This window comes from Taurulus bubalis, assembly GCF_910589615.1.
Source record: "Taurulus bubalis genome assembly, chromosome: 14".
Taxonomy (NCBI): domain Eukaryota; kingdom Metazoa; phylum Chordata; class Actinopteri; order Perciformes; family Cottidae; genus Taurulus; species Taurulus bubalis.
This window is the reverse complement of record NC_136602.1, coordinates 14,358,165-14,384,334: the sequence shown is the minus strand read 5'-3', so window position 1 is coordinate 14,384,334 and position 26,170 is coordinate 14,358,165. Positions and strand designations below refer to the sequence as shown.

Here is a 26,170-nt window from a genome sequence, read left to right as displayed (position 1 = left end):
CAACGTGTGTGGCTGCGTGCGCGGCTAAATTTTGGTCACCCCCGACAAAATCTCACTCCAAGGTTTTTTGAAAAGTTGGCAGCTCTGTGGATTCATCTGTCAAATAGTTTCTCAAGTAGCATCTCAGTAGTCTAGTTGTAGTAATACTGATGAATATCTGATGAGGCACTAAATCCAGTGGAACTCCTGCTCCTCAGGGTTGATGTCATTCAGCTGACCAATAAAGTTAAACGTGTTGATCAGCTCGTCCATCTCGGCTTTTACTGAAGCCTAGTTTTTACATCACAGCATTTATTGGCAATCTACAAGTTACTTTGCAGATCAAGACATGCAAAACACATTATGACCTAAGTTAAAAAATATGATGCATCAATTCTCAAAAAATAAACAATATTAAAGTTTGTCTTATATCGTAATACATCAGTAATAGAGACCTGTTAATATAAAATGCATGTGCTATAACACTCTGAAAGGAGAGGTACTTGTAATACTAAAGTATATTTTGCTGCTCAGAATATTGCTTTTTTTTATTTCCATAAACTTCACTTGCTATGATGACGGGCTTGTTTTGGTCCTGGGGCTCATCTTCATTTTGTGAACTAGCTGAGGTCAGAGCATAGAACCCTGAGGTCAGAGCATAGATCCCTGAGGTCAGAGCATAGAACCCTGAGGTCAGAGCATAGAACCCTGAGGTCAGAGCATAGAACCCTGAGGTCAGAGCATAGATCTCAAGGTTCTATTCTCTAACCTAGTGTTCTATGCTCTGACCCCTAGGTTATGACCTCAGTATAGAACCCTGAGGTCAGAGCATAGATCTCAAGGTTTTATGCTCTAGCCTAAGTGTTATATGGTCTGACCTCAGAGTGCTATGCTCTGACCTCAGCTAGTTCCAAAATGAAGATGAGACCCAGGACCAGAACAAGCCCGTCATCAGCTAGCAAGTGAAGAAATATGAATTTAAAAAAATGGTGAAATTGAATGTTCTTCTTGAATAAAAATCGGGACTGCCTGTGATGCTACACGTGTGTGTGTGTGTGTGTGTGTGTGTGTGTGTGTGTGTGTGTGTGTGTTTGTGTGTGTGTGTGTGTGTGTGTGTGTGTGTGTGTGTGTGTGTGTCCTATGTGCTAAAGAAAGGCCAGAATGTGGTACTCATGCGTACACTACACAGGGATGGGAGAATCTGTGGCCAGGAGCATCACTCATGTCTTGATATCATTTATTTTATTTTTGTATTACATTTTATAAAATAAAACAAAAAACGAGTAGCACATTAATTCATAAATGTGATCTAACAAAGGTAAAGGGGAAATGTGAACCATATATGCTGTTTATATTGCTTGTAATTGGGATGAAATAAACATCTGTTGAGTATTTGAACATAACATTGTTTGATTGTGTTGAATTAAAAAAAAGAAAATGCAGCAGGTCCACCAGACCCACGAACACTGACTGAATAACAAAAACACGAAACTCACATCATTTATTTATGAATTGTGGCATTTTTCCTTTAGGTCCTTGAAAACACGTTTGGAACTGGACCATCAGTTTAACTTGAGGACTAAAATGTGAGCAGAGAAGAATAATTCAATACAAGATTATACACACTTGGTCACTTCCGGCTTTGTTTTACGCTGAGAAATCTTTCTAGTTTTTTTTGCTTTTTTTTTTTAACATGAGACTCGTTTTATCATTTCATTGTTATGAACGAGACTTCCTATGATATTTACCTCTCACGACTATATATTTAGATGGTCAATGCGAATGGCTTTGAGGGCGTACAGACTTTGAAAATAAGGACGCTGAGACTTCTCCCGTCTCGTTTTGTATCTTTGTTTCCGACAGAGCCGGAGGAGAGCTGTGATTTGTCGTAACGAGACCGCAAACTGTTCTTACAGCCACGCGAGATTATGACGGCGGGGCCTGGATAGATATGTTGTGTGCGAGACACACTGGATGCGGTTATCCGTTTTCTAGCGGCGGATTATTCCGTGAAACCAGTTGTTGAACATCGACCACGAACGCCCCTCGACTATGTGTTGTTGTCGGTTTGACGCAAGAAGGGTGAGTGATGTCCTCTGCTTCTTGTTTAGATTGAGCAAACCATTCAGTCCCAACTGGGGTTCTCTGGAGCGATGTAATGTTGTCAGCAGCTGGGCCACCAGCAGCACCAGTAGCACCAGTACCGTATAAGAGAGCCTTACTAGACCACGTATCCTCCCGCTGAAAGCCGTTAAAATGAAACCAACACAAACACGTCATAGTCTTAACTCCAATCATCTGGAGCTAAGTGCTCCTTGTTTTAGGGTCAGCTGTTACTTTATGCGGTAAAAACATGTAAATAGTCTGCTAGCATCCCGATGAGCCTCCGTAGGCTCTTTTCTCTTACGTACTTTCTCCCAAGTAACGCAATTACGTTAGAAGTTGTATTTACTAGCGCTGTGATGAGTTAACGGTGATGACAGTTACACCGAGAGGTGATCACTCCTCTCGATGATGATGTCATTGTGACTCTTTGATGTTTACACATTATTTCACTTATCAGTCAACCGTTCAAGTTACTCCAGACGTGTAATATATGTGTCTGATATGAGTTATTTGTCCTCATTTAAAATAAATAATTTCATCCACTCCCTCTTCCACATTGAAAAAGACAGAATGTGCTATGTTAATGTTAATGTAATGTTGCCCACTTAAAGACAAGATGTCTCCTGCTTTCCTGAAAAGTCCAATCTGATTTTAGGTTTTCACATCACACCGTGTGAGTTGCACATTGCACCATGATTGGCTACCAAACTAGTTGTGATGTCACAACATTAATTTGTCTTAAACTCAGATTTAAGTTGAGCTCACAGACGGTTCCCCGGTTCATCAGATGATGTGTCATTCTGCACAGCAAAGTAAAGAAACAATAGTCAAAACATGTGTTTGAGTGTTGGGGAGACTTTTATGTTCTATAGTATACCTCACAGGAGGACCCTGATCCTTATCCCAAATCCTTCACTTCATGATGCAGGCAGAGACAACTGTGGCACTGAAAACCAGGAAAACTCTTAATTCATCATCAGAGGTAGTTTACCTGTCTGAAATGTAGAGAGACAGTCAATTTAACACTTGATTTGCATGACTGTTGAAACTGTTAATTGATATATTGGACATTGCTGATATATTGGCAAATAATGTGGCTGATACATACAAATACATATCAGTGTAGGAATGTAGCATACATAGTAATTCAAACAGCCAGGCTTGACATACCTAACAACATTTTTTGTCATTAATCCCTCAACTTCCCAGCTAGAAGACGGTGATTCCATGAAACCATGAGTCCTCCAGCTCTGCCTGTGGTCTTCTGCTGTTGTCACAGGAAAATCTGGTTGCATTCAGCAGCGGCAGGAAAACACTCTATTCTCCACCCAGTTCTCATCTTCCCCCGGATGCTACGGAAGGACAAGCATAATGAATAGATACGCGACGATCAGACAGCTCGGGGATGGAACCTACGGCTCCGTCATCCTCGGTCGTAGTCTGGAATCCGGAGAGCTGGTGGCCATAAAGAAGTGAGTATTCGGACAATTGTGTGCGTTTGCGACCGCCGGCACCTTTTTTCTTTTTGACATTCAATTTGATATAATTTGCAAAAAATGAAGTTGATGTCGAAAAATATTTTTCAGAATGAAAAGAAAATTTTACTCCTGGGAAGAATGCATGAACCTTCGTGAAGTCAAGGTGGGTTCATCTTTTCTACCTTTCCTTAACACAATTTCACACATTTGAATAGCACAGCAGAATTACAGAAAATACAACCCCAAATCCACTTGAATACTTTACATACAGTTGCATCTATGATTTGGCAGAGAATTGTCCATATTTACTGATAAAATTAATGTTAAATAATATGTGCCAATATGAATGTACTGTTGTATGTATTGGCTGCAACTGATCCCCATTAACTTTGCACATCAATGTTGTTATTGAAGCTCCATAAACTTATGCGTATTGGCTCCATTCTCAGATTTTGGGTTTTAAATATCACTGCGCTACGCTGTATTACTAGTTAATCTTATATACAATGTTGTAAGGGAGTAGAACAATAATACAGCTAAAAGCTGAATTTAGTGAATCATTGCTGTATCATCGCCTCGACAAGATGTGAGCTGCATTTCACCGAGCCTTTTATCATAAATATGTCATTAACAATGACGTGTAATGTTTGATGTCATGTTGTCATCTATAACTTCATGATAACTTGATGATTTGCAGGTAATGCAGTAATGATCATTTGATTTAATATACTGTACATCTACATTTTAGACCAGTTGTCAAATACTCAAAATGTCTGTTGTTTGTTTTCATACCAATTCAGTATGTTACTGTCCAAATTTCCTCACAGCTCAAAGTCACACACCAGCTCTAAGAGTTGAAGGTGATTCTTGTGTGCTGTTGGTTTTGAGCTCCCTGGCTTACACATCCCTCTCCTAGAGCTTGAACCTAATGCAGCAAAACATGTGTGGAACACGCTGGTCCTTAGAGGATCGTTGGATCATAATTACAGCATGTCACACCGTACAATCTCAAAATCCCATTACAGCTTTCCCCCCCTTACTAAAATGTAGCATGGTTAAACCTATGTCCTCCCAGTGTCCATTTCTCCATCCTGCTTTCTATTTACCCTTTTTTAATTGTAAGTTTAAATCCCACCTTTGCAGCATTTACCCCCAAATTCCACTGTGTTCGTAGTCGACCCGTGTTTGAACATGAAGGTTGTGTTTCGTAGTTGTCGTGTAGGGCGTGCTTTTGAATGTGCTGCAGTGACCCGTGTGTATTGTCCAGCATGGTTTCATTGACTTTTCATTTCTACTGCTATTTCTTCCTTTATCCGTTCCACGTGTTCTTACATGATCTGTTTCTTTGATTTTTACAGTCCTTAAAGAAACTCAACCATGCCAATATAATCAAACTTAAGGAGGTAATTCGTGAAAATGATCACTTGTACTTCATATTTGAGTACATGAAGGAAAATCTATATCAGCTAATGAAAGACAGGTGTGTATAGTTATTACTTGTTGCATTATTAATCCCGCAGTTATAACTTTATTTGATAAATATGTACAGTTTCTTAACTGTATGAGTTTTCTAACTCTTTGTTTCTTGCTGCAGGACTCGATTGTTTCCTGAATCCGCTGTAAGAAATATTATGTTTCAGATACTACAGGGGCTCACGTTCATTCATAAACATGGTACGTCTGTTTACGACTCCAGAAGGCTTAATTAAATGTGGCACATTTGACGTTTTGTGCCGAGACGGTCACACAGTGTGTCTTGTGTTAGGATTTTTTCACAGGGACATGAAACCTGAGAATCTTCTGTGCATGGGCCCGGAGCTGGTGAAAATAGCTGACTTTGGGCTTGCCCGTGAAATCAGGTCTCGACCGCCATACACAGACTACGTCTCGACGAGATGGTGAGTTTCTTTGAGAGTAAACATTGTGCGCTTTGTTTGATAGTTCAGTGCACTCAAGTCCCAGTACCCTCTCTTTTTGGACCAGGTACAGAGCCCCAGAGGTGCTCCTCAGATCCACAGCCTACAGCTCACCCATAGACCAGTGGGCAGTCGGCTGCATCATGGCAGAGCTTTATACCCTCAGGCCTCTTTTCCCAGGCTCCAGTGAAATAGACACCATATTCAAAGTTTGCCAAGTCCTGGGTACGCCAAAGAAGGTAAGGCTCTTCACATGTGTAGACAGGTACACATACATGAGTAATCCCTCACTATTTAACTGCACTTGAGGCATGTAACTGAGACTAGAATCACCTTTTTCATCTCCAGGTTTCATTTATGCTTGAAAAATAACACCAAAAACATCAATACTATGTAGTAGGAATATGTATTGTGCACAGAATATATATCATGTGTCTCTCAGTGCAGGTATTAGTCCCATGTTACGGGTCACCTCTCGTGGTGTTTAAAAAAAAAACATGTACTAATCTACTACTCTGACTACTGAAACACATTTTCTTGTTAAATATGATGTTCTGTAAATGTATTTGTGTTTCCTCTAGAATGATTGGCCGGAGGGATACCATCTGGCAAGTGCCATGAATTTCCGTTGGCCTCAGTGTGTTCCCAGTAATCTAAAGACGCTGATCCCAAATGCCAGTCCTGAAGCCATTCATCTGATGACAGACCTGCTCCAGTGGGATCCCAAGAAGAGACCAGCTTCGGCCCAGGTAGCGTCCGACCTACACTTCCTCTTTATAGCTGAACATGCAGAATGAAAGCTGATGTTGTTTTGTTAAAATCTTGATATCCTTTCAGGCTCTCAGGTACGCTTACTTTCACGTGGGCCAGGCTTTGGGCACTCCTCAACAGATCCTGGAGCAGGGCAGACCTCAGCCCAGCCTTGTCCCGCAGCATGCTCCGTTTCAGTCGCAGCAGCAGCAGCAGCAGCAGCAGCAGCAGCATCAACCCCTGCTGCTGAAGCCTGTGCCCCCGCCCCAGCCTCCGCCTCACATCCTACACTGCTCCCCCTCCAGGCCTCTCCAACAGATCCAGCCCTCCCCTGTGCCTGCAGCTGCGCAGGCGGCAGTGTACCAACGGCACACAGAGCTGGTGCGAGAGCAGCAACCGAAGCACATCCTGAAACAGGAACAGGCCGGAGGAACGCCACAGAGCCATCTTCCTTACATCGTTGACAAGAGTCTGCAGAGCAAGGTGAGGCTGAAAACATTATGTATGTGTGTATTTACTATATATCTGCTACTATCATTACTTTTTGGAAGATGAACATGTAGTTGTTAAATGTTGTGCTAGCAATACATTACACCTGGCCTCCGATACATTTCTGATAATGGTTGATTGATCGTCTGAGCTACGTTATTTTGCCTCACTAAGTATTTTCAGTCATACTTACAACTAATAACTTGTTTTTTCTAACATGGAATTGTGAAACATATGTCTTACATGGTTGATGTTGTTCTTTTAGCAAACAAGACAGGAGACAGAGAAAGCGAACCTACTGAGCTATCAGTTGAAGCCTAAAGGAGGGGGGCGGCGGCGCTGGGGCCACGGCACCGGACACCCCAAGGGTGAAGACTGGGACGACTACGAAAAAACGGATCTGACATCCATAAGTATTCTTGGAAAAAGTAACTTCTCCACAGAGAAGTCGAGGCAGGGGGAGGACACACTGAGCAGGTGAGGCCATGACCTGTCATCATGTGGTACCTTTTACCAGGGGCACAGTGGACTTATGTACAATATAAATATGCAAAAAGGGAAGACAAGATCTGTAGCCTCAGCTAATGTCCATACATCACTATGACTACAAGCAAGTAACTCACCTTCGTCTCATTTCCATATCTTTCAGATATGGAAATGTTCTGGATTTCAGTCGCCCCAATGAAAAGGAAGACACACCTTTAAACCTGAACAAGAGTACAGCCTACCAGGAGCCACCGAGAACCGCGTCTGCCAAACAACATTACTTGAGGCAGTCAAGATATTTACCTGGTAATATATATTTGAATACTTCCATTGAGTAGGACTGAGAGTAGTCTTTAATAACATGGTGGGATGTTTTTATGGTGTTATAAAGTACAGCAGATCAACCACAGGATTTTTGGCAAATTAAAAAGCTAAACTACTTTAAATCCATCTGCTGGCCGTGAACTGTCAAGGACGTAATCTTTGAACAGATGCACAGTATGTATTAATGCTAATCTTTTGGTAACCACGGTGAAGCATACACACGTCAGCACATGAGTGCTGAGAGTTAGCAGGGTCAGTTAAAACCGAGCCGTCTGTCATCAGTGTTCATGAAATTAAGGCCCAGTTAGATTTAATAATATTCATGATCACTTATTATTTCTTCTTTGTGACAGGGAAGAGGATTTAACACTTCTCCCTTGGTCCTGCTTTTTTTCTGACCGGTCTGTCATCTTCCTTGAAAAAAGTATCTGATCACCTCTCACCGTCTCGCTCAGGCATTAGCACAAAGAAGAACGTGGCCATGAATGCCAGTAAAGACTTCACTGCAAGCCATCTTTGGGGCAACAGCAGTATTCCATTTGGAGGGACTCTGCCGAGCAGAGGCGCTCACGGTAATCATCGTGCACTAAACATTCCTGTAATCTTTGTTACCACTACCATTCAAATAATTAATCTGTCGTTGTTTTGTTTTTTATTTGTCAGGTACAAACACAATGCCAGGTGGATACATGCCATCGTTTTACAAAAAAGACATCGGCTCAGCCGGTCCCAGAAGGCACCAGAGTCCTTCGGTGGAATCACCAGCATCAAGTGAGGATGAATTTCTGTCATATTCAGCGATCTAACTTCTAAGAGCCACAAGTGTACATATTGGTTAATTGGAATTTCAGGAATATTAAGTTTACTTTCTGAATTATGCTCATTGTGTAGGAACTAAGATACGTAAAATACATTGAAAGACATTTATGTTAACAACTCTTCGTGATTTAATGACGTCATGACGGCAGCAGCTGCAAAACAAAGCTGCATTAGGCATGGGAGCATATCGTTTTTCTAACGTGTGACAGAGTTTATTTGTGTATTTGGTTAACGTTTTGCTGCATAAAATAAAGACAAATAGAAAAGAATTAAACGATCTCCTGTCATTCGCGTACGAAAAGGAACTCACTGTGTCTGCAGCTCTTTAGCGGCTTAATAACGAACAACGCAGACGGACCTCAGCTACATAACTTGTATTAGCTGTTTTAGTGTCCAGCCATCTAACAACAATGCCTTTTTAAAAAAAAAAAAAAAAAAATGTTGTTTTGCTGCTATTTTAGATTATGCAACATGGCAATCAGGCCGGAGTCCGATGAGCACCTCCACCAACACGCCAATGATCAACAAGAGCACCGCGGGTCTGCTGCCCCGCCCACCGGTCCAGTCCCTCCACGGGCGGACAGACTGGTCTGCCAAATATGGACACCGCTAGTGCCCCGCCCGGAGCTCTGACCTGTGCTCCTGAGACTCTTTCACCTCCAAAGAGTAGGCCTAGTTGTTTTATAATCTAAATCTGTGCATACATTTTACACAGCAATATTTTTTTTTTTTTTCATTATGTGTACTATGGATGTTGTGAGTTGTAAAATATCTAAGTGTATGTGTATATTTAAATGCAACCGGCCAAAATTTTAGCCCAGATTTGCTCCTCCAGTGTTTTTATTTTGTAATTCTGTAACATAGTTACTGTTCTACAGAGGTTACTACCTCAGTTTTGTATCAGATTTGTCATTGAATGTTCACCAACCTGTATACATAATATGCATATTATAATTTTATGAAAACGTCGCTGACTTGTTTTGGCTACAACAAATTACTTTGCATCTGTAAAGTCAGTCTTTTTTTCTTTCTTTCTTTTTTACATTGCCACTGTTTTTGTTTTGTTTGTGTGCATTATAATGAACACAATGCAAGTTGCTGCTCAAATCTGTTTTAGTTTCTGAAGTATAAATATCCAAGTTAACACACCTTTGGCCAAAGCGAGTGTGATTATTGAATTGCCAGTTGTTGAGCATAAATAAACCTTTGACTGGGTACCGATATGTTCATCTTGTGTAATTTTTCATGACAGTGAAAATATCAAATCGATTGGCTGAATGCCGGCCTTTTTATTTTAAAATTAAAAGTTGTCTATTAATTTCCATATCTTACCAACAGCTGCACCATTGTGAGCACAGCTGACTACATTAATCTAGAGATTAATCCATCAGTAGTAGATCAATGTTAATGCTATACAAGCATGAATACTGTACATTTATAGTAATCTGGTATTCTACTGTGAGCACATAATGTAATGAAATGTATTTATGACAGTTTTATGGGAGTTTTTCCTGTAAGAGGATGTTGTATGTGTACAGATTGTAAAGCTCTCTGAGGCAAATTTGGGATTTTGGGCTGTACAAAATAAAATGAATAGACTTGAATATATATTGGGATTGATGGAGGGTAGATGTCACCATGTCACCATTTCACCAACAAGCAGAACTAGCTCCTGAGGCCGTTAATCGACAATCTCCCTGCACACGTCCTGTAGGTGATGCAGGTATAAGTATTTTGTTAGACTCCTACATTGTATTTCAGTGCACTTAATTGACACCTATGAGGGGTATTCTCATTCTCTGGCTATGCATATGTATGTAGCTACAAGGCAACAGAAATAAAAGAAAATATTTATGTCACACAAACAGTATGTTATTATCGTTAACTAACTCGTGTGCCACACAGCACCATCTTCAGGAGTTCCAGTGAAATAGTGGCTACAGATAACAATACAGTGTAAGAAGTATAAACCCATCAATGATTTAATAATGGCATTATATATATATATATGGTATTTAAAAAGGGCTGCTGGAGGTGGCAGATGTACTGGGAATATGGTCATAGAGTAAGTAGACTAGTTTAGGATTAGCAGTGTTTAATCAATACAGTGTACACTTATATTACACTTATATTACATTATGACAACAACTCTAGTGAACCAAATGTGTGGTTCTTTCTTCCCCAGAATAAAGTAGATTGTGGTCGGACTGAAAGTAGTCAATGATGGAAGAATACCATTTTCTTTTACGGTATTGAATACCACAGAATAAAAGAACCTGGTTACAAGTAAAACTCCTTTATTTAAAATCCTATTTATGTAAAAGTACACAAGTACTAGCTACAAGATCGGTTTAATGAACCAAAAGTAAGTCACTTAATGCAAAATAATACAAAATGTATTACTATTATTACACTGTTCATATTAATAGATACTGTCTGTGTATCTACATCTATATATATATATATATATATATATATATATAATTCAGTATTGTAGTTGTTTTACTGTTTATTATTATTTATATTACTTGTTTTGATTTGACTATGTCTCTTGTGTACACGTTACCCTGCTGCTGTAATCCTGCAAATTTCCCCACTGCGGGACCAATAAAGGATTATCTAATCTAATCTAATCTAATCTAAAACAAATGTATAGTATTATTAAAATATTATACTATATAAAATACTATATAAAAATACTACAAAAAGAAATACTATTATTAAAATACTATTCTGCATTATCCACTATTTCAACTACTTGTTATACTGATCGTTTAATGTATATACAATTTGCAAAAGGAAGGCAGACTGCCACGTGCAGCGCCTCATTTGGATGTGTCTGACGCTTGGAGCTTAACTTCCCTACGTTTCTCCTACAAATGGGCCTTGAGCTTGTTTGGAGGTTCTAGCAGGGGAGCGCAGCTACTGGTACACCGAAGGATGGTCGTCCGCCGGGGGAACCTCGTCCTCTTCCACCGAGCGCGGGGCGTCGGGAGGGACACATATGGAGCGGTGAGGGAGGAAGGGGACACCCGCCTAGCCAGCCAGATCAGCCGAATCAACCCTAGCGATCAATGGGGTGACAGATGTCGCAGCCAGATCGCCCTCACATCCAACGAAACAGAGCTCGGCGTGTTGCTTATATCTAGCGGGACAGCAACACAATGTACTATTGAGGTGTCGGATATCGACGTAATGTATATGTACGTGTATAGTATAGTGTATAGCGCGCAACTCATGCTTATAAGACAAAAACTACGTCGATACGTTAAACTATCTATAAAATTATCGAACGTTAGTATTTTGCCCATGATGTCTAGCGGCAATATGTTAATGAGACAAGTTTGTATTGGCCGCCACCAACCAATCACAGTCGTCAAATGTTTTCCCCACCTTTATCTCTCTGTTTTTTACGACAATGCCAAGTTATATAACGACTTAACTTAACTGCTCACATCACTCTGCTTTCTCCACGGTAGTGCACACAGGTATACTTTAGGCCACGTAATCTCGGTCACCACGTCTTGGTACATTTACATGCATTTGTGTTGTGTGAGATTTACTCTGTCTCCTTTTTTTGTTTTAGATATTTGACAGCACACTTCCAATACTAAAGCCATGGCTGGGAAAGTTGTGCTGCACTACTTCAATGGGAGAGGGAAAATGGAGTCAATCCGTTGGCTCTTGACTGTTGCAGAAGTCGAGGTAAGTGTTCCTTAGTGATACTAATCTGAAACTTTGCTGACTATTAAGAAACCAGAACCCCCTGAATGTGCCCTAAATCTGTTACGTAATCTCCTGTTCACAGTTTGATGAGGTCTATCTGACAACTCGTGAGCAGTATGTAAAACTCTTGAGTGGTGAGTTGGTTTCAAAAATTGTGTTTAAAGCTGATAAAACTTCTGGCCCGTTTTCAAGTCACATGTTTGCTTTTTCAGCTTAATTTGTAACTGTGTACTTTAGCCCAGTTATGATGCAAGCATTTTGAAATGAAGGTCTATACTTGTGACCTATAGACTAGTAATAGTCATAACCCACAAGGGTGTGCCACTCTTTATACCTGCTGCTGCTGTGTTTCCTTTGCAGATGGAGATCTCATGTTTCAACAGGTTCCTTTGGTGGAAATTGATGGCATGAAGCTGATTCAGTCAAAAGCAATCTTGAATTACATCGCAGAAAAGTACAGTCTTCATGGAAAAGATCTCAAAGACCGAGTCATGTATGGTCCATTTCTTTAAAAGCGTAATTTTGAGTGTCTTTAACATGTGACTTTAGTGGATGGATGTGTCACGGTATATTCTTTCCCTCAGGATCAACATGTACTGTGAGGGATTAATGGATCTCATGGAAATGATAATGATGTTGATCTTCAAACCAGATGAAAAAGCACAACTGGACACCATTCAAAGTAAAGCAAAAGACCGCTACCTTCCTGTGTTCGAGAAGGTACCGTCATGCTTACTGTACATATTATACGAAATGACGTGTTCTAGAAACTGATTAATCTTAGCTAAAACCCCTTTGTGATGGAAAATGGAGCTGATGATGATGATGATGTGTGTATATATATATATAACTAAACACGGTATTGTGTGTGTCTTTGATGAACATCTCAGGCACTCTCTGGGCCCATATTCCTAGTGGGAAATAAACTAAGCTGTGCAGATGTGCAGCTGCTTGAATGCACCCTGATGCTGGAGGAGAGGTTTCCTGCAATCCTCGCAGATTTTCGCAACATCAAGGTAAATGCGACATACTATATAAGACCGAACGCACAAAGGAACAAAACAAGATACAATTTGTATATTGTTAATAAGAACAAAAATATACAACGACTACCAAATGCTTTTTTAATTAAGAATGCCTTTCTGTGTTTCTCTCCAGTCTTTCCAGGGCAGGATGAGCGATATTCCTGCCATCAAAAGGTTCCTGCAGCCAGGCAGCAAGAGGAAGCAGCAGCCAGATGAAACCTATGTGAAGACCATCAAGGAGGTGTTCCAGATACCATGAAATAAATGCTGCACATTCCTCACACAGGCAGTGTGAAGGATTCATTATGATTCATTAACATGTGGATTCATTATTTGCTGATTTGTTAAGAATACTGCTAATCCATTGCAAATCTAATTAACTGAAATCTATGTAATCCTTTCTTCATGGTGAGTGATTTAATGTGAAGGTTCTACTAAATAAATGGTTCATTTCTGAGGAACATTTGATAAATTGTGTTTATGTTCTGGTAGTCAGTTACATAATTTGGATTATATCCACACCAAATACATACAAAACATTGTTAAGTTATTAGATGCTATTACAAAAAACAAACTATTAGCGTCAATGGGTTTTAAAAGTTAAAGACATAGCATGAGAGCAGTCAAGAATCTTAATTTGAATATTTGAGAATTAATGTTGAGAGTTAACAGCCTGCAAAACTTAAATTGTAGTGTATACAGTAAACCACCTGCCAACACATACAGTTAATATCACAAAGTTCAAGTACATCTGTTACTCCCAATTCAAGAGATTTACATTCATGCACACGCTCATACAAAAAAAGAAGCGGTTTTATTTATACGAGATAGGAAAGACGTATTTACTGCAATACGATTAACCTTAAATGTGTTGAACGCCCTCTGGCAGTGTTTGGTCACATGGTCACAAAGCAGAAGGGTGTTTTAGTATGCACACTGGGAATGCTGTTTCCTTTAAAACAAGGCCTGCTCATTGAGAGACAGACAGTTACTCCTCCAGTCACACCACGAGGAGCAGTAACAGCCGAAACACCATCAACAAACTGGGAGAGAGAGAAACAGCAGATCAAACATGATTAAAACAAGTGTTTAATAACCAGTTACATACATTATTTGCTGAAATAAACCTGGATTCGGACCTTAGCCCCGTCATAATGCCAGCTGGCATCAACTTCCCAGATTTCTTGTATCTCATTCCCATCACGAGTGCGAGGACTCCCGCGGTAACTGAAGAAAGAAAACCCCACGACATTAAAGCAATTCACTGACTCAAACTGTTAATTTGTTTATTAACACGAGCATATACTTACGCAATGAGACCTTGATGTCCTTTGGGTCGTAAGAGACGTTGTATGCACCATAAGCAGACAACCAGCCGAAAACTAAACCCGCCATCAGGGACATGACGCTGCCTACGACCATACAGACACACGTGGGGATAATCAGGGTTAATCATATTTCATCAAGTGACAAATTTAAAGTCCAGCCATCTGCTAAAAAAAAAAAGTGTTCAACCTTTTCTATTGTAGCCCATAAATCCCCCAAATGCGATGGCTGCAGCATAGCCAAATCCAATCCAGTCCACTGCCATCGCGAAGCTGCAGAATAATAAACAGGTGTGTTTGGTATGCATGTTGAACAAGGACTTGAAATAGCAATGCTTACACAAAACACATAAAAACACAGAATATCTAACGTTAACATTAAGAAAATTCACTTCTAAAGTTGAGCTGTTAAGTATTCAATTATCGTATATTGAGACAATTTAGTCGCCACAAATATACGATATACGCTAATGAGATTTAAACACCAACACGTTTACCTCTTCCTGAACTTTTAGACGCAGTAATACCTGTACTTTAGTACTTTAACCGCTGTTGTCAGAGTATCTACCCGCAAGAAGTCTGACGAATCCCTAGGTGTCGCTGTGAGACCTTTAGTGGTTTAAACATAAAACAAACAAACAAACATCGCCACACGCATTATTCTATCATGATGTACTTCATGTGAAATACGTGTTGGTATCATATTATCATTAAGTTAATTCGCTCGGTAAATATTGCATACCTTGCGTCCAAACAAGCAGCAGCAGTAAGAAACGTTACCTTAAATGTGTGACTGCACTTCCTTGTTACTGCCCTCAAAACACAATACGCATGCGTCATTTGGTTCGTGCTGTGTTCGGAGACTTCTGATAAAGTGGGAAAATAGTATTCCAGAAATACAAATTACTACTAGTATAAATAGTAGTTTTTTTCACTTTATCAGAAGTCTGTGTGTGTGTGTGTGTGTATATATATATATATATATATATATATATATATATATATATATAAAATGTAATCTGTCTGTACAATTGGTTCATCCACAATATCACATTCTCAAGTATTTTTCTCATTTGTTTAATTTGCTGTCATACAAGTTTAGTTTGACTAATTTTCTTACTTATAGGTGAGAGAACTGTTTTGATTCTCATCTCAGAAAGCATAGTCTTTTTCTTTCTTTTATTTTTAAGTAGTGGGAGAAAGACAATATATTGCAGGTGTGCACAACCAATCGAGCAGAAACCTTTTGTTCAAATAGAATCTTCCCACAGATTGGCATGCTAAATTATTCCCCCCCTTTTTACAACCTGGAATTAAAATAGATTTTTATTTGGCTCTAATGTAATGGACCTTGATAAGTCAAAATTGGTTAAGTGGAAAAAATAACTTGTTTTCAAAATAATAACAAATCTTAAAAGTAGAGTGTGCATATGTATTCACCCCCTTTGCTAAGAAGTCCCAATTAGTTAAATAACATCCACCTGTGTGCAATCCAAGGGTCACATATTTTGCCATACATCTCCTTCCCCTGGTAAATGGTTAAATATAAATTCACTAAAACATGAAATTGTGCATTAGGAACAGGTTTATGAACAATGTTTAATTTGATTAGACTCTACAGTAGAAAATCTTGTGTGTGCAAGTTTAAATCAGGAATCAATTGAGATGTACTTGTGCATCTCTAATACCTGTGAAAGGGTACAACGCTTTAATTTAAATCATGTGTTCAGGACAGTAAGGCAACAGAACTTGAATCTCCCAAAAGAAAACCACTTTATTTCTCTTTGACCCATCTCCAGAATGTACATACATTAAAGGTTTCATCGTTTAATAATAGTCCTCAAAAAGAGTAAATCAATGCATTCTTCGAGCAAAATAAGCCACTATGAACTGTAGACATGTGACCACACGCTGCAGCAGCTCCAGCCGAGCGCCTCTATGCAGTCACCTGGTGGAAAAGAGCCACTAAGGCCCTCTACGAGAGGGCTGAGGACCAACTCCTCCAAAGAGAAGGCACACATTTCCAAAAATCAGTTGGTATTTAAATATTGTCTACATAGAGATTTCCTGATGCGTTAGTCTGATTTTGTCAGGATAAAAATAACTAAAATGTCTGACAAGTCATTTAAGAACAAGGAAGGATTATTTAAGTGAGGTATTGGATTGACATGTAAAAACTATGAGATCTACTGTACCTTCCACATGAGGAAAACATCTGAGAGTAATTCTAGACGAGGACGAGACAGCAAACATGTAAAGTGACTCGTGGAAAAAAATGCAATGTTTCATAATAGTAAACAACAACAATGGACATACAGTGCATTTCAAAAGACAGTGACATTTATAATACAAATGGCTTTGAGAGCACAGGAACCTGTGATAATACTATTAACATGGCTTTGTCAGCTTTTTGCAAGGTAGATACTTTTGTATGACCTGTAACATGGTATTCAAATAAACAAATGCATATCAAAGTTATGGATCTGTGAATAAACCATTATAAAAGGGAAATCAAATAATAATGTATTTAGGCCACACAAAAAAGAGACATTACGTTTCTTTGCTGACATTCAGGCTGGCATTAAACAAGTATTGCTCAACTTAAACACATGGAGAACAACATGGTAAATACAGTAGGTTTGGCAATGATCGACATTAAGGTTAACGCAATATTTCCTTTTTAAACACGCATTCCTCCACATGAGTTAGTTCACTGTGGCGACACTCATATGCAGTAGAGTCTTTTTTTTTTTAGGATATCAATATTAGTAAAAACGAAATCTTGGGTGTTGGGAATAAAAATGAAAAAAAGCTTTCATATATGCATAAGAGTTTTCGGCTACATTCATTATAATTATATAAAGCTCAGTGTCACGAATATTTCTGGCAAACAATGCAGCTGGTGTCATGTTTATGAGTCCCTATAGAGGACTGCATGCTACTTCTTTAGTTCTACCAATGTAAAACATCACTTTAAATGAGCAAATTGCATAAACCTCCTGACATGGGACTTGGCATAAATGACATTACAACCAATGTCAATGAGTCAGTGCACTTAAATAATGAATGATCTATCATCAGTCGGCTGGTGTACTGTGTCAGCTACATGGAGTAGCTGACCGTGATCAATTAACTGGCTTTCAGAGCACTTGGCACACTTTGCTCTCGAACAGAGCTTTAAAACTGGCCAATGTTTGATGGAAAGTGGGCATGCACTAATACTAATTTGGCTAAATCTGATGAAAAGGGGGAATTAGTTTAAGATAAGTATATAGGTAATTTTTATTTCATAGTAGATAACTAGGGACATTTGAGAATACCTTTCACCAATTCCACTCATGTTTTCTCAACATTTCAGGCTGCAAATCCAAATAGCACGAGGGAACAAGTAGCACAAAAAAGCTTAACATTTCTCCGTATCTCCGTTCAGCTCAAGGTCCACAGTGAGCCGGACACGAGGAGTAATTCTCTGAGCCTCTTATCAGATACTGCCCTGCATCTGGAACACACCTTGTGTCGTTGCGATACAGGAAAAATGGCAACGTCTCTCCATGTTTTTTGTGCGTCTCATTGTGGCAGCCGCTGCACCTGTTCGTTAAGGAAACACATTCACCCACAGCCAGCCCAGCAGAGTCCCGTACACCCAGGTCCCCACGTACAGTTTCCTGCCGCTCTCTGTCAGCAGTAATGGCAGTGTCAGTCCCCCCAAGATCAGCACCGATGGGAGGGTTTTAGAAAGGTTCAGATGAGAATGTTTGCCTTCACCTGGAAACCTGCATATTTTGTCTTCATCCTCCGACTCGTAGAAATCTGTCAGCAGCCTTTGAAAAGACAGATTACTCTCTTAGAAAAGCACAAAGATTACTGTCTTAGAAAAGCACAAAGGCTACAGAAGTGAAACATTGCAAAAAGCAACAGTTACAGCACAAACACTGCACCCAAATCACACTCACACTCACACACACACTTTTTGTTGCCTGGTGGATGTTGTCAATGTTGGCCTCAGTAGATTACAACTTTCCATCCTCAACAACTATTATTCAACCATAACATGTGTAGTTCAGTCTATATCAGAGGTCTGGGCTACGGTCAGTCAAAAAATTACTTCCTAGAGGTTTTTCCCGAAATATTTTTCCTCGATGGAAAACATCACGAGGTCAAGGAAAGATATGAATGAGAAGTCATTAAGATTTAGGAAAAGACAATCCGACTCAACTTTCACTATGCTACGTAATTATGATGCAACGTTACTGACGCGAGACTGGCATGGTGCAATAGTGTTGTAGATGGACTACAAAAACCACGCGCTACACTTGCGCATTCTGATATCGGCTTTACTGCAGATTATGTTAATTAGCTCCTTCAGTGACCAGCTGCTTCACTCATGGTGTCTAAAAAAGATACGCGAGGAAGGTTCCTTCCTGCTGCTGCTGCTGCTGTCACACTTTACGATCAACACTGCTTTCAGTAAATAAAACAACCAAAAACTGGTAATTTATTCATGTGTAATATTAGCTCAACGGATCAATATTTCCTCTGGGCATAATGTGAATTTAACTGTTCAGTTATATTTTAGCTTTTTACTGTGATTATAGACCTTTCGTGTCCTTATTAACCGATGCTTGTTATTCCACATCTGTAAATGTCCCTGCCATCTGTAATCAAGGATTATCTCATTTTAAAAGTGGAGCACAGGGGGAAAAATATTACTAAATTACCAAGGTTGAAATTGAAATAGGCCAACAGTCACAGGTTTGTGATAAACATTGAGTTAACGTTTGAGTTATGGAGAAAAGGTATGTGTGTATTGTAATATAATATATATGTAATATTTATACATTTATGTTGAAGAGAATTAGTTTGACAGTTTGCTATATTTACTGTTAAATTTATGTTCCTTTGTTTTTTTACATATTTGAATTGTGTTTGCCATTTTAAATGTTGCTGCCGCAAGGAATTGTGGGCCGGCATTATCATCTTTCCTTTCGCAAAGGATGCATGTGTTCCCTATGCAGAAGGAGATAAGAAAGGAAGCATTGAAGCTCCTTTTCTTAGCATTTAAAGAATTTGAATAGCTCTCATCATGGTGGCTGCATAGATACTTACGGGTCATTTCACTCTGTTAGGAACGCTCAGCGAAAAATACTTTTTCGACCACACCCCTGGACTTTTTTCCTGTCATGTCCCCATGTACATCTTAAGGGTGCAACTAATGGTTATCTTCATTATCCATAAATTAGATTATTTCTTGAAAGTAAAATTCTTTCAATACATTAATTATTAGATAACTTGCAGATTCATTCAGCAACCATTTCAACTCTGAGTAATATTAGGTAAACCTGGACCGTGACCTTTATATTTCACCCATGTTAAAAAAGCATAATCAAAACTATTAAAAATGTCACTGTGGTTTATGCATTGATTGAATAACAAGGCAATTTCAACATGAATAATTGTTCCACACACACTTACCGATCCTTGATTTCAAACCGCTCGTGCAGCCACCTGCGGAAAAACAGTGGCTCTGGAGGAATTTCCTTTATGTCCACGCGGTCAAAGTGTATGTGGACTCGGGGACATTCTTTGCACAGGAATTCTGTCAAACACAAAAAATAAAGAGACTAAACAAAAACAGGAAAAGCTTTTCAGCAAAACGGCACGTAGAGTAAGCACTTAAAGTCAACACAAGGCGACAATGATGGAGTGGAGCTGTGATGCCAAAGCCTTTTGGCTCAAGTAAAGGCCAGTAACATACAATAGCTAGTTTCAATTTATACATTTTCCTAAATTAAAATGTGAAAGTCTCAAGTAAAATGCAACCCATCAGAGAACTAAGCAAAGAAAGAGAAGTGTCTCACAAGCTCAGACATAAAAATGTAACCAAGTGTGAGCGCTCAAGGCTACACGTGTATCCCCAGAGACCTTCAAGTTCCTGTTTCCACAACATGCTATATTATCAGGAAACCTGGCACTGTGGCCAAAAGAGGAAACTTAATGGAAGTCAGCAGCAAAAGATTGCTTCACTGACGGAGAGAGCAACTCAATCAGCTGCTGCACGGATATAAATTGACATCAGACACAATATGTACCACTTCAATAAACACTAATATCTCAATGAAAGATGGGGCTAGTGTGGACGAAGGCGCAGGAGGAGAGACACTTGATCTAGTTTAGCCAAAGACGGTCTAAAGCAAAGCATACCATCTGAGCCTCGGCTGCAGGTTTGTGTGTTTGAGCAGAACAATGTTCCAAAACACACTTTAAAAACCACTTCAAGGAACAAAAGAAGGAAATCAACTCTCTGAAGCAAGAAAACTTCCTGATCTCAATCCTTTTAATAAACTAGTCAAGCTGCAAATTAATCTTTAATATCTTGAGTCATCTGCATACAAAGAGGAGACCAAACTGCTACAAAAGAGATGCAGGGAGCTCATTCATTCATAAAAACGGTGCACTTAGCAGTCAGTGAAAAATCCACTGTTGAATTTTGTGATTGAATGGATACAACCCACGTTATGCAAGTAAGCGTAAAGGCACAGAATAACGGTCTTGTATGTAGCAAAGTAACGATGCTAGAGATTAGCACATAATAGGAATTTAAAATCCCTGCTGAGCTGCAGACCGTTATTCATAACAATAAGCTCTAAGCTCCAAGTAATTACAGGGCATGCCAAAGTTTGTTTTAAAAGAGCCAATCTATTTCATGTTTGCATTTTCAGAAGATATGCTGTGGTTTTGTGGTTGTGCAGCATCATTTGCTTCATCTAATAGTTTGAACAGCGACCATCACAGGGCCAAAACAGAGAGGCAGACCACCAGCCAAGCTCACATTCACACCAACGGGCAATTTAAAGTCATCAATTAACCATCACTGCCTCTGGGAGGAAGATCGGGTCCATCATCTGAATAAACAGACATAAATAGTGATCTAAGTTTTTAAGTAGAAATCACATACTGTATACATCCCATCTAATATACATCACAATACATTGAAATGGTTCAATCTGTTCATAATGAAATGCAAGTTTGGACTGTTGAGGCTGCATTCACACTGCGGCTACGAGTCACTTCGACTTCCTTGTGAAATCACTAAAGCCACCTTCACCACATGAGACCAGGAAGTGCGTGATGACGACAAGAATGCTTTTCTATTCTCTGTTCCGTTTGCTCAAAACACATTGATGTTTATTCCTGACTGAAACGGGATGTTTTTTAACAATCAAACAGTGCTTGTCGAACAACTGGCAACACAGAATATAAAATTCCAAAACATAGTCAGGCTGTTTACAGGAAGCAAGACTGTTAATAGGTTTTGTTTGCTATGTGACTATTTACTGGAGGGGGCGTACACAATGTTACAGGATTGATGATACAACGCCTGTGTGTTTGTGGATCACTGATCCACAGAAGATTGAGGCAGAATGAAGCTGCTGTTAGGACAGTCTGTAGCTGCTTTTATATCTGCTGTTAAAATGCTTCTGGGATCTGTATGATTGAAGAAAACAAAAATCATATCTCCTGCCCCAACTGGTATTCACACACATTTCCATACTTATTCCAGCTGCATGTGTCCTGTATAACCTAACACAAATGACTGAAGACAAGATATGCAGGTAAAGATCACATTGAGAAATCAGCTGAAATGAATGAAGCGGTTGACTGTCTCTGATTTCAAGTGATGGCTGCATACCTGGCATTGATGGCGCAGGTTTTCTTTGCCCGGAAACTTTCAGCTTTCCCTCGTAGGCCACTGTGACGTCATACACGGCGTCCAGGTGGCCCTGCATGGCCTCGAGGGCGATGTGAGAGGCCTTCATTCTGGGTGTCAGTGTGTGCTTCAGGACAGCCAATCCTATAGAGAGGAACATATGTAATACATCATCTATTCAATCAGATTACAGGTTGTATTAACAGGGTGAATAGAAAGTGTGCCTACAACATATAAGCTAGACATAACTTCCCCATAATGAGTGTGGGTGGAAACCTTTGTTACATGTCATCACCATATCTGTCCTCTAATTTCCTGTCAACTCTCTACTATCCTCTTAATAAATAATGGCTTAAACCCCCTCCAACATACACATATGATGGTAAAAACAGTAATTATATGTGAATGCTTGTCTAAGTTACTGCTTCGTCTGTTGTTCCTCAGTCGATGTGGCACCACCCTCTGCTCACTAATACCTCACTAATAGCAGATAATGTCATGTGCACATGTTGGCGCTCCAGAGCGATTTATTTTGGATTAGTGGGGGAAGGTGATATTCAGAGCTGTGGTGCAGCGATAGGCTTAATCTCTGCAGAATTAATGCAGTTTGTGATTGGACCCTAACCCCACATTGCCCAACAGTATCACAATAATCATGCTGTATTTAGCTATGACATTGTAAAACTGTATTGAAATTTAGATTTCAGTCAATAAAATCTGATAATTTGACTTCCCTATGCTAAAAAAATAACCAGAAGAGACATCTTTTCAAAGTAATTCTTGCAGCAGGTAGATAAGATAGCAATTTAGTGCTCAAAACTTTGATCTGCACAAACTGGAATATACAATCAGCATTTTTGATGGACACTGACCAATTCCTGGCAACACAACAGTAATCCAGTGATGACAGACATTTAATATTGTAGTTTGTATGTCTATAAAGCTTCACAAATTCATTATTCAACAAAAGGGGTAAAGAAAATGTCCAAAAGACTGACATAATTAGAAATGCTGTACAATTTTCACTTTGTTAGAGTTCTGAAGTTTGTGATCCTAATAATGAACAATCCAAACTGCAAGCCTAACTTCAAAATAAAGAAGTTTATGAATCCGTACGCAGCACTTGATGCTCACTAGTCATACAACATAACATGCTGTGTGCTCAATTAGTACAACAGAAAATTACTTCCATCATGTTTGTACCTTCTTTTGTAGCAAAAGCCTGACTTTCAGCGATAACATTCCTGAGCTCAGGATTATACCGAGTTCCTTCTGGGAAGATGACAAGGTACATCTGTAGGGAGAAAAAAAAAAAACACATGAAATCAAAGTCTCCAGTGTTTTGTCCTTAATGCTATGGGTCAGACTGGAATCTCTAACATTGACAGGACTTGTTGAAAAAGAAAAATGGAAACGTTCTTATGAATCAGTTTGGATTGCAACTGAACTGAAACCGAGTTTTTTGGGGATGTAGACTCAACCTACTTCTGTATTCCTTTGTCTTTCCCCCATTACCGTGACGCCAGATAAAAGGTGAACAATTATCAAAAAGTAGGGTCTTCTTAAAATCTGTTTTAATCAAAGTACTAAATGAATATGTATAATAATCTTTATTTTTCATCATCTGCAAAATACTGAGGATGCGAAGGCTTTTAAGACAATGACAACATTCTCACATTTGCAAATGATGAACTAATGTAGCAGTTTTTAAAATGCTTCATAACTTATTTGTGAATTACTGGAATCAACAGGCAAGTTAAACAACTTGTTTTAGAGTTGATACATTTCAGTCACAGTAGAACCAAGATTAAAATATGCATGTTCAAGTAAGGGCTGTGATCACAGGTTTATGTTACCACTTCACAACTGAGCTTTCATTGTGCACCTAAGGGTCACCAGGACTACCTCTGTCCACACACACACACACACACACACACACACACACACACACACACACACACACACAAAATACTTACTGGGACTCCATCTTGAGTCTGTGTGAAGAGCTTCTTCTTCATCGCTAGTTCACTGAACTTTGCACTTCGTTTCACGTAGGCTCCTCCATGCTAAAACAGAAAGATAGAAATAATCTGATGAGAACTGCGGTGGGGAATGTGATTCATGTTTAATCTACTCCTCTGCATCTGTAAATTACAATAACAAATGACATTCAAATACTCACACAGTTGCATTACCTGAGAGAAATACCATCCGTAAAGCGGAAGCCACTTGAGTCCATCTTTAAGGACGTATCTGACATGGCCGAGAGCACTCTGCCTGATGGCGAGCATGTCAGCGATAATCCAGTCAGCTACAAGGAAAAACATTGGTAAAGATGACATATTTACTCCAATCTGGGATTCACAATAGACTGAGATATTCATTTGTAGATGTGTTACCTGTACATTGATGATTGGACAGGTAGATCACATTCTCTTTGTTCTTTGGTATATCTCCATATATAATAATCTACAGAGAAAGCATGTTACAAATATTACAGACTCCAGCAAAATGTCAGTGTGCAAAATTATTCTACGTTCAAGATGCGTTTTGTTTTGTTAAATATCTAAACTGCATCATGGATTTGTTTCTGGTTCAGACCGATTTAGCCCACTGTGTAGACTGCAGCTGTTCAATAAACCCAAGGTAATTAATTAATGGTTTGTTCCCATCTACTCCTTTGGCCTCCAGTTAGTGAGACAGTGCAGACAATTTTATTACACAAAACACTATCACTGTTGTTTCTCTGCAAAGTCTACCATACAAGAATAACAGTTGTGCAAGGAGTGGCAACAAAAGGACAAAAGAATGCAGACCTTCTTGTTTTACATCTGGTTCATCAAGAGCTGGTTTATTAGCACCACTTTATGTTTTGTTATTTTAAGAGGGGGAAATGCAGAGAATTCCAACAATGCACTGATCTGTATGGGGGTTCATGCAATATTAGTGCAAGTTCAAACAGCCAGTCAGAGGTAGCCGTCACTTGACCTACTATGTCCTTGTATTTCTGTAAGCAGAATAGGATTCCCCATCCTTGATAAACACAGTTCCATTCACGGTGACAACACGTGGATTAATTAGATTATCTATAAATGCACAAGCAGTACATGCATGATCACTCACCTCTACTCCAGTGTAGTTTTCAAAGAAGAACAGGACCATACTCTGGTACATGGAGTACAACCGATCGTCTAATTTGTGATATATTCTCGCTGGTAAAACACTAGAAAGTAAGCGCCAGGCACCCCATGACAGCAGATAAGCTGGGGCTGATCCCAGCATAATCGTGGCTGGAAACCAGTACCGCAGCGAGTATGTGTGCACGACCAAGGAGAGCAGCATGGTCCCACCTCTGGTCCACTACAGGAGCACAGATCGCTGAAGTGAACTGGTGGACTTAGTACTCTTCCGTGAGCACTTGCACACCCTATCTAACTAACAGCACACCTGTCCTGACAAGTCACCATAAGAAAGTGATAAAGCTGCAGCAAGAAGGGAGTGAGGAGCTAGCTGGCTAAAGCTAATATTAACCTTGTGTGCAACCTGCAGTGAGCCCAGCCGGGTTACGCGCTAACGTCCACCCATACGGAAATACAAAAAAATAAAAGAAGTTAACTAGTTATCTGTTTTAACATCTCAAGAACAATCCCAGCACATGCCCTTAACTCGAGCATCTAGTTAACGTATAAGTTAAGGGAAAGGTTTAGCCTACTAAGTGCTGCTGAACGTGTTTAGCCACATAGGAAGTTTTACCCTGCGCTACATTAGCTATAAACTGTATTCTCTCATGTGGATAAGACAACAACCGGTCCGCCAACCATCAGCTCAGTCGTTACGAGGCAAAGTATTCTCTATTTACTTCACTAGTTCTTCATCTTTATCCTGCTAGCTGCTCACAAACTAGCTTCTTGCAGCAAATGTCACACACGCCTCCCGACGTAATGCCACCCGGTGACACCGACGAAACTGATTAGTCACGTGCCGCGGTAGAGGCCAGCCAATGGGCGAGAGGCACAGTGAGTTCCATACGCCCCCTTCT

The 26,170-nt window shown here is 39.6% G+C and overlaps 4 protein-coding genes across 4 annotated transcripts; 2 read left to right on the top strand and 2 right to left on the bottom strand.

Annotated features, from left to right (window-relative positions):
- Nucleotides 1–3,456: 3,456 nt before the first annotated feature.
- On the top strand, nucleotides 3,457–9,524 carry LOC306746405 (serine/threonine-protein kinase ICK-like; the record flags this gene model as incomplete). The annotated part of the gene is made up of 13 exons (XM_079229319.1): nucleotides 3,457–3,557; nucleotides 3,672–3,726; nucleotides 4,922–5,043; nucleotides 5,158–5,237; nucleotides 5,329–5,461; nucleotides 5,547–5,718; nucleotides 6,061–6,228; nucleotides 6,317–6,712; nucleotides 6,984–7,195; nucleotides 7,368–7,510; nucleotides 7,984–8,100; nucleotides 8,192–8,299; nucleotides 8,809–9,524. 13 exons carry the CDS (start codon nucleotides 3,457–3,459, stop codon nucleotides 8,958–8,960), a joined length of 1,959 nt encoding a protein of 652 aa, XP_079085445.1. The 3' UTR covers nucleotides 8,961–9,524.
- Nucleotides 9,525–11,788: 2,264 nt separating this feature from the next.
- gsta.1 (glutathione S-transferase, alpha tandem duplicate 1) lies at nucleotides 11,789–13,559 on the top strand. The gene is made up of 7 exons (XM_079230156.1): nucleotides 11,789–11,835; nucleotides 11,934–12,052; nucleotides 12,156–12,207; nucleotides 12,434–12,566; nucleotides 12,658–12,793; nucleotides 12,964–13,089; nucleotides 13,232–13,559. The coding sequence occupies exons 2-7, from the start codon at nucleotides 11,966–11,968 to the stop codon at nucleotides 13,355–13,357; spliced, it is 660 nt and encodes a 219-aa protein (XP_079086282.1). The 5' UTR covers nucleotides 11,789–11,835; nucleotides 11,934–11,965; the 3' UTR covers nucleotides 13,358–13,559.
- A 137-nt stretch (nucleotides 13,560–13,696) lies between these two features.
- On the bottom strand, nucleotides 13,697–15,192 carry tmem14a (transmembrane protein 14A). Its single transcript, XM_079230157.1, has 5 exons — nucleotides 15,166–15,192; nucleotides 14,614–14,696; nucleotides 14,409–14,510; nucleotides 14,238–14,325; nucleotides 13,697–14,141 (listed from the first exon to the last, which is right to left on the bottom strand). Exons 2-5 carry the CDS (start codon nucleotides 14,687–14,689, stop codon nucleotides 14,099–14,101), a joined length of 309 nt encoding a protein of 102 aa, XP_079086283.1. The 5' UTR covers nucleotides 14,690–14,696; nucleotides 15,166–15,192; the 3' UTR covers nucleotides 13,697–14,098.
- A 2,826-nt stretch (nucleotides 15,193–18,018) lies between these two features.
- agpat5 (1-acylglycerol-3-phosphate O-acyltransferase 5 (lysophosphatidic acid acyltransferase, epsilon)) lies at nucleotides 18,019–25,473 on the bottom strand (the record flags this gene model as incomplete). Its single annotated transcript, XM_079230154.1, has 8 exons — nucleotides 18,019–18,244; nucleotides 19,896–20,019; nucleotides 22,114–22,275; nucleotides 23,335–23,425; nucleotides 24,108–24,197; nucleotides 24,327–24,442; nucleotides 24,531–24,600; nucleotides 25,255–25,473. 8 exons carry the CDS (start codon nucleotides 25,471–25,473, stop codon nucleotides 18,019–18,021), a joined length of 1,098 nt encoding a protein of 365 aa, XP_079086280.1.
- Between the last annotated feature and the right edge of the window lie 697 nt (nucleotides 25,474–26,170).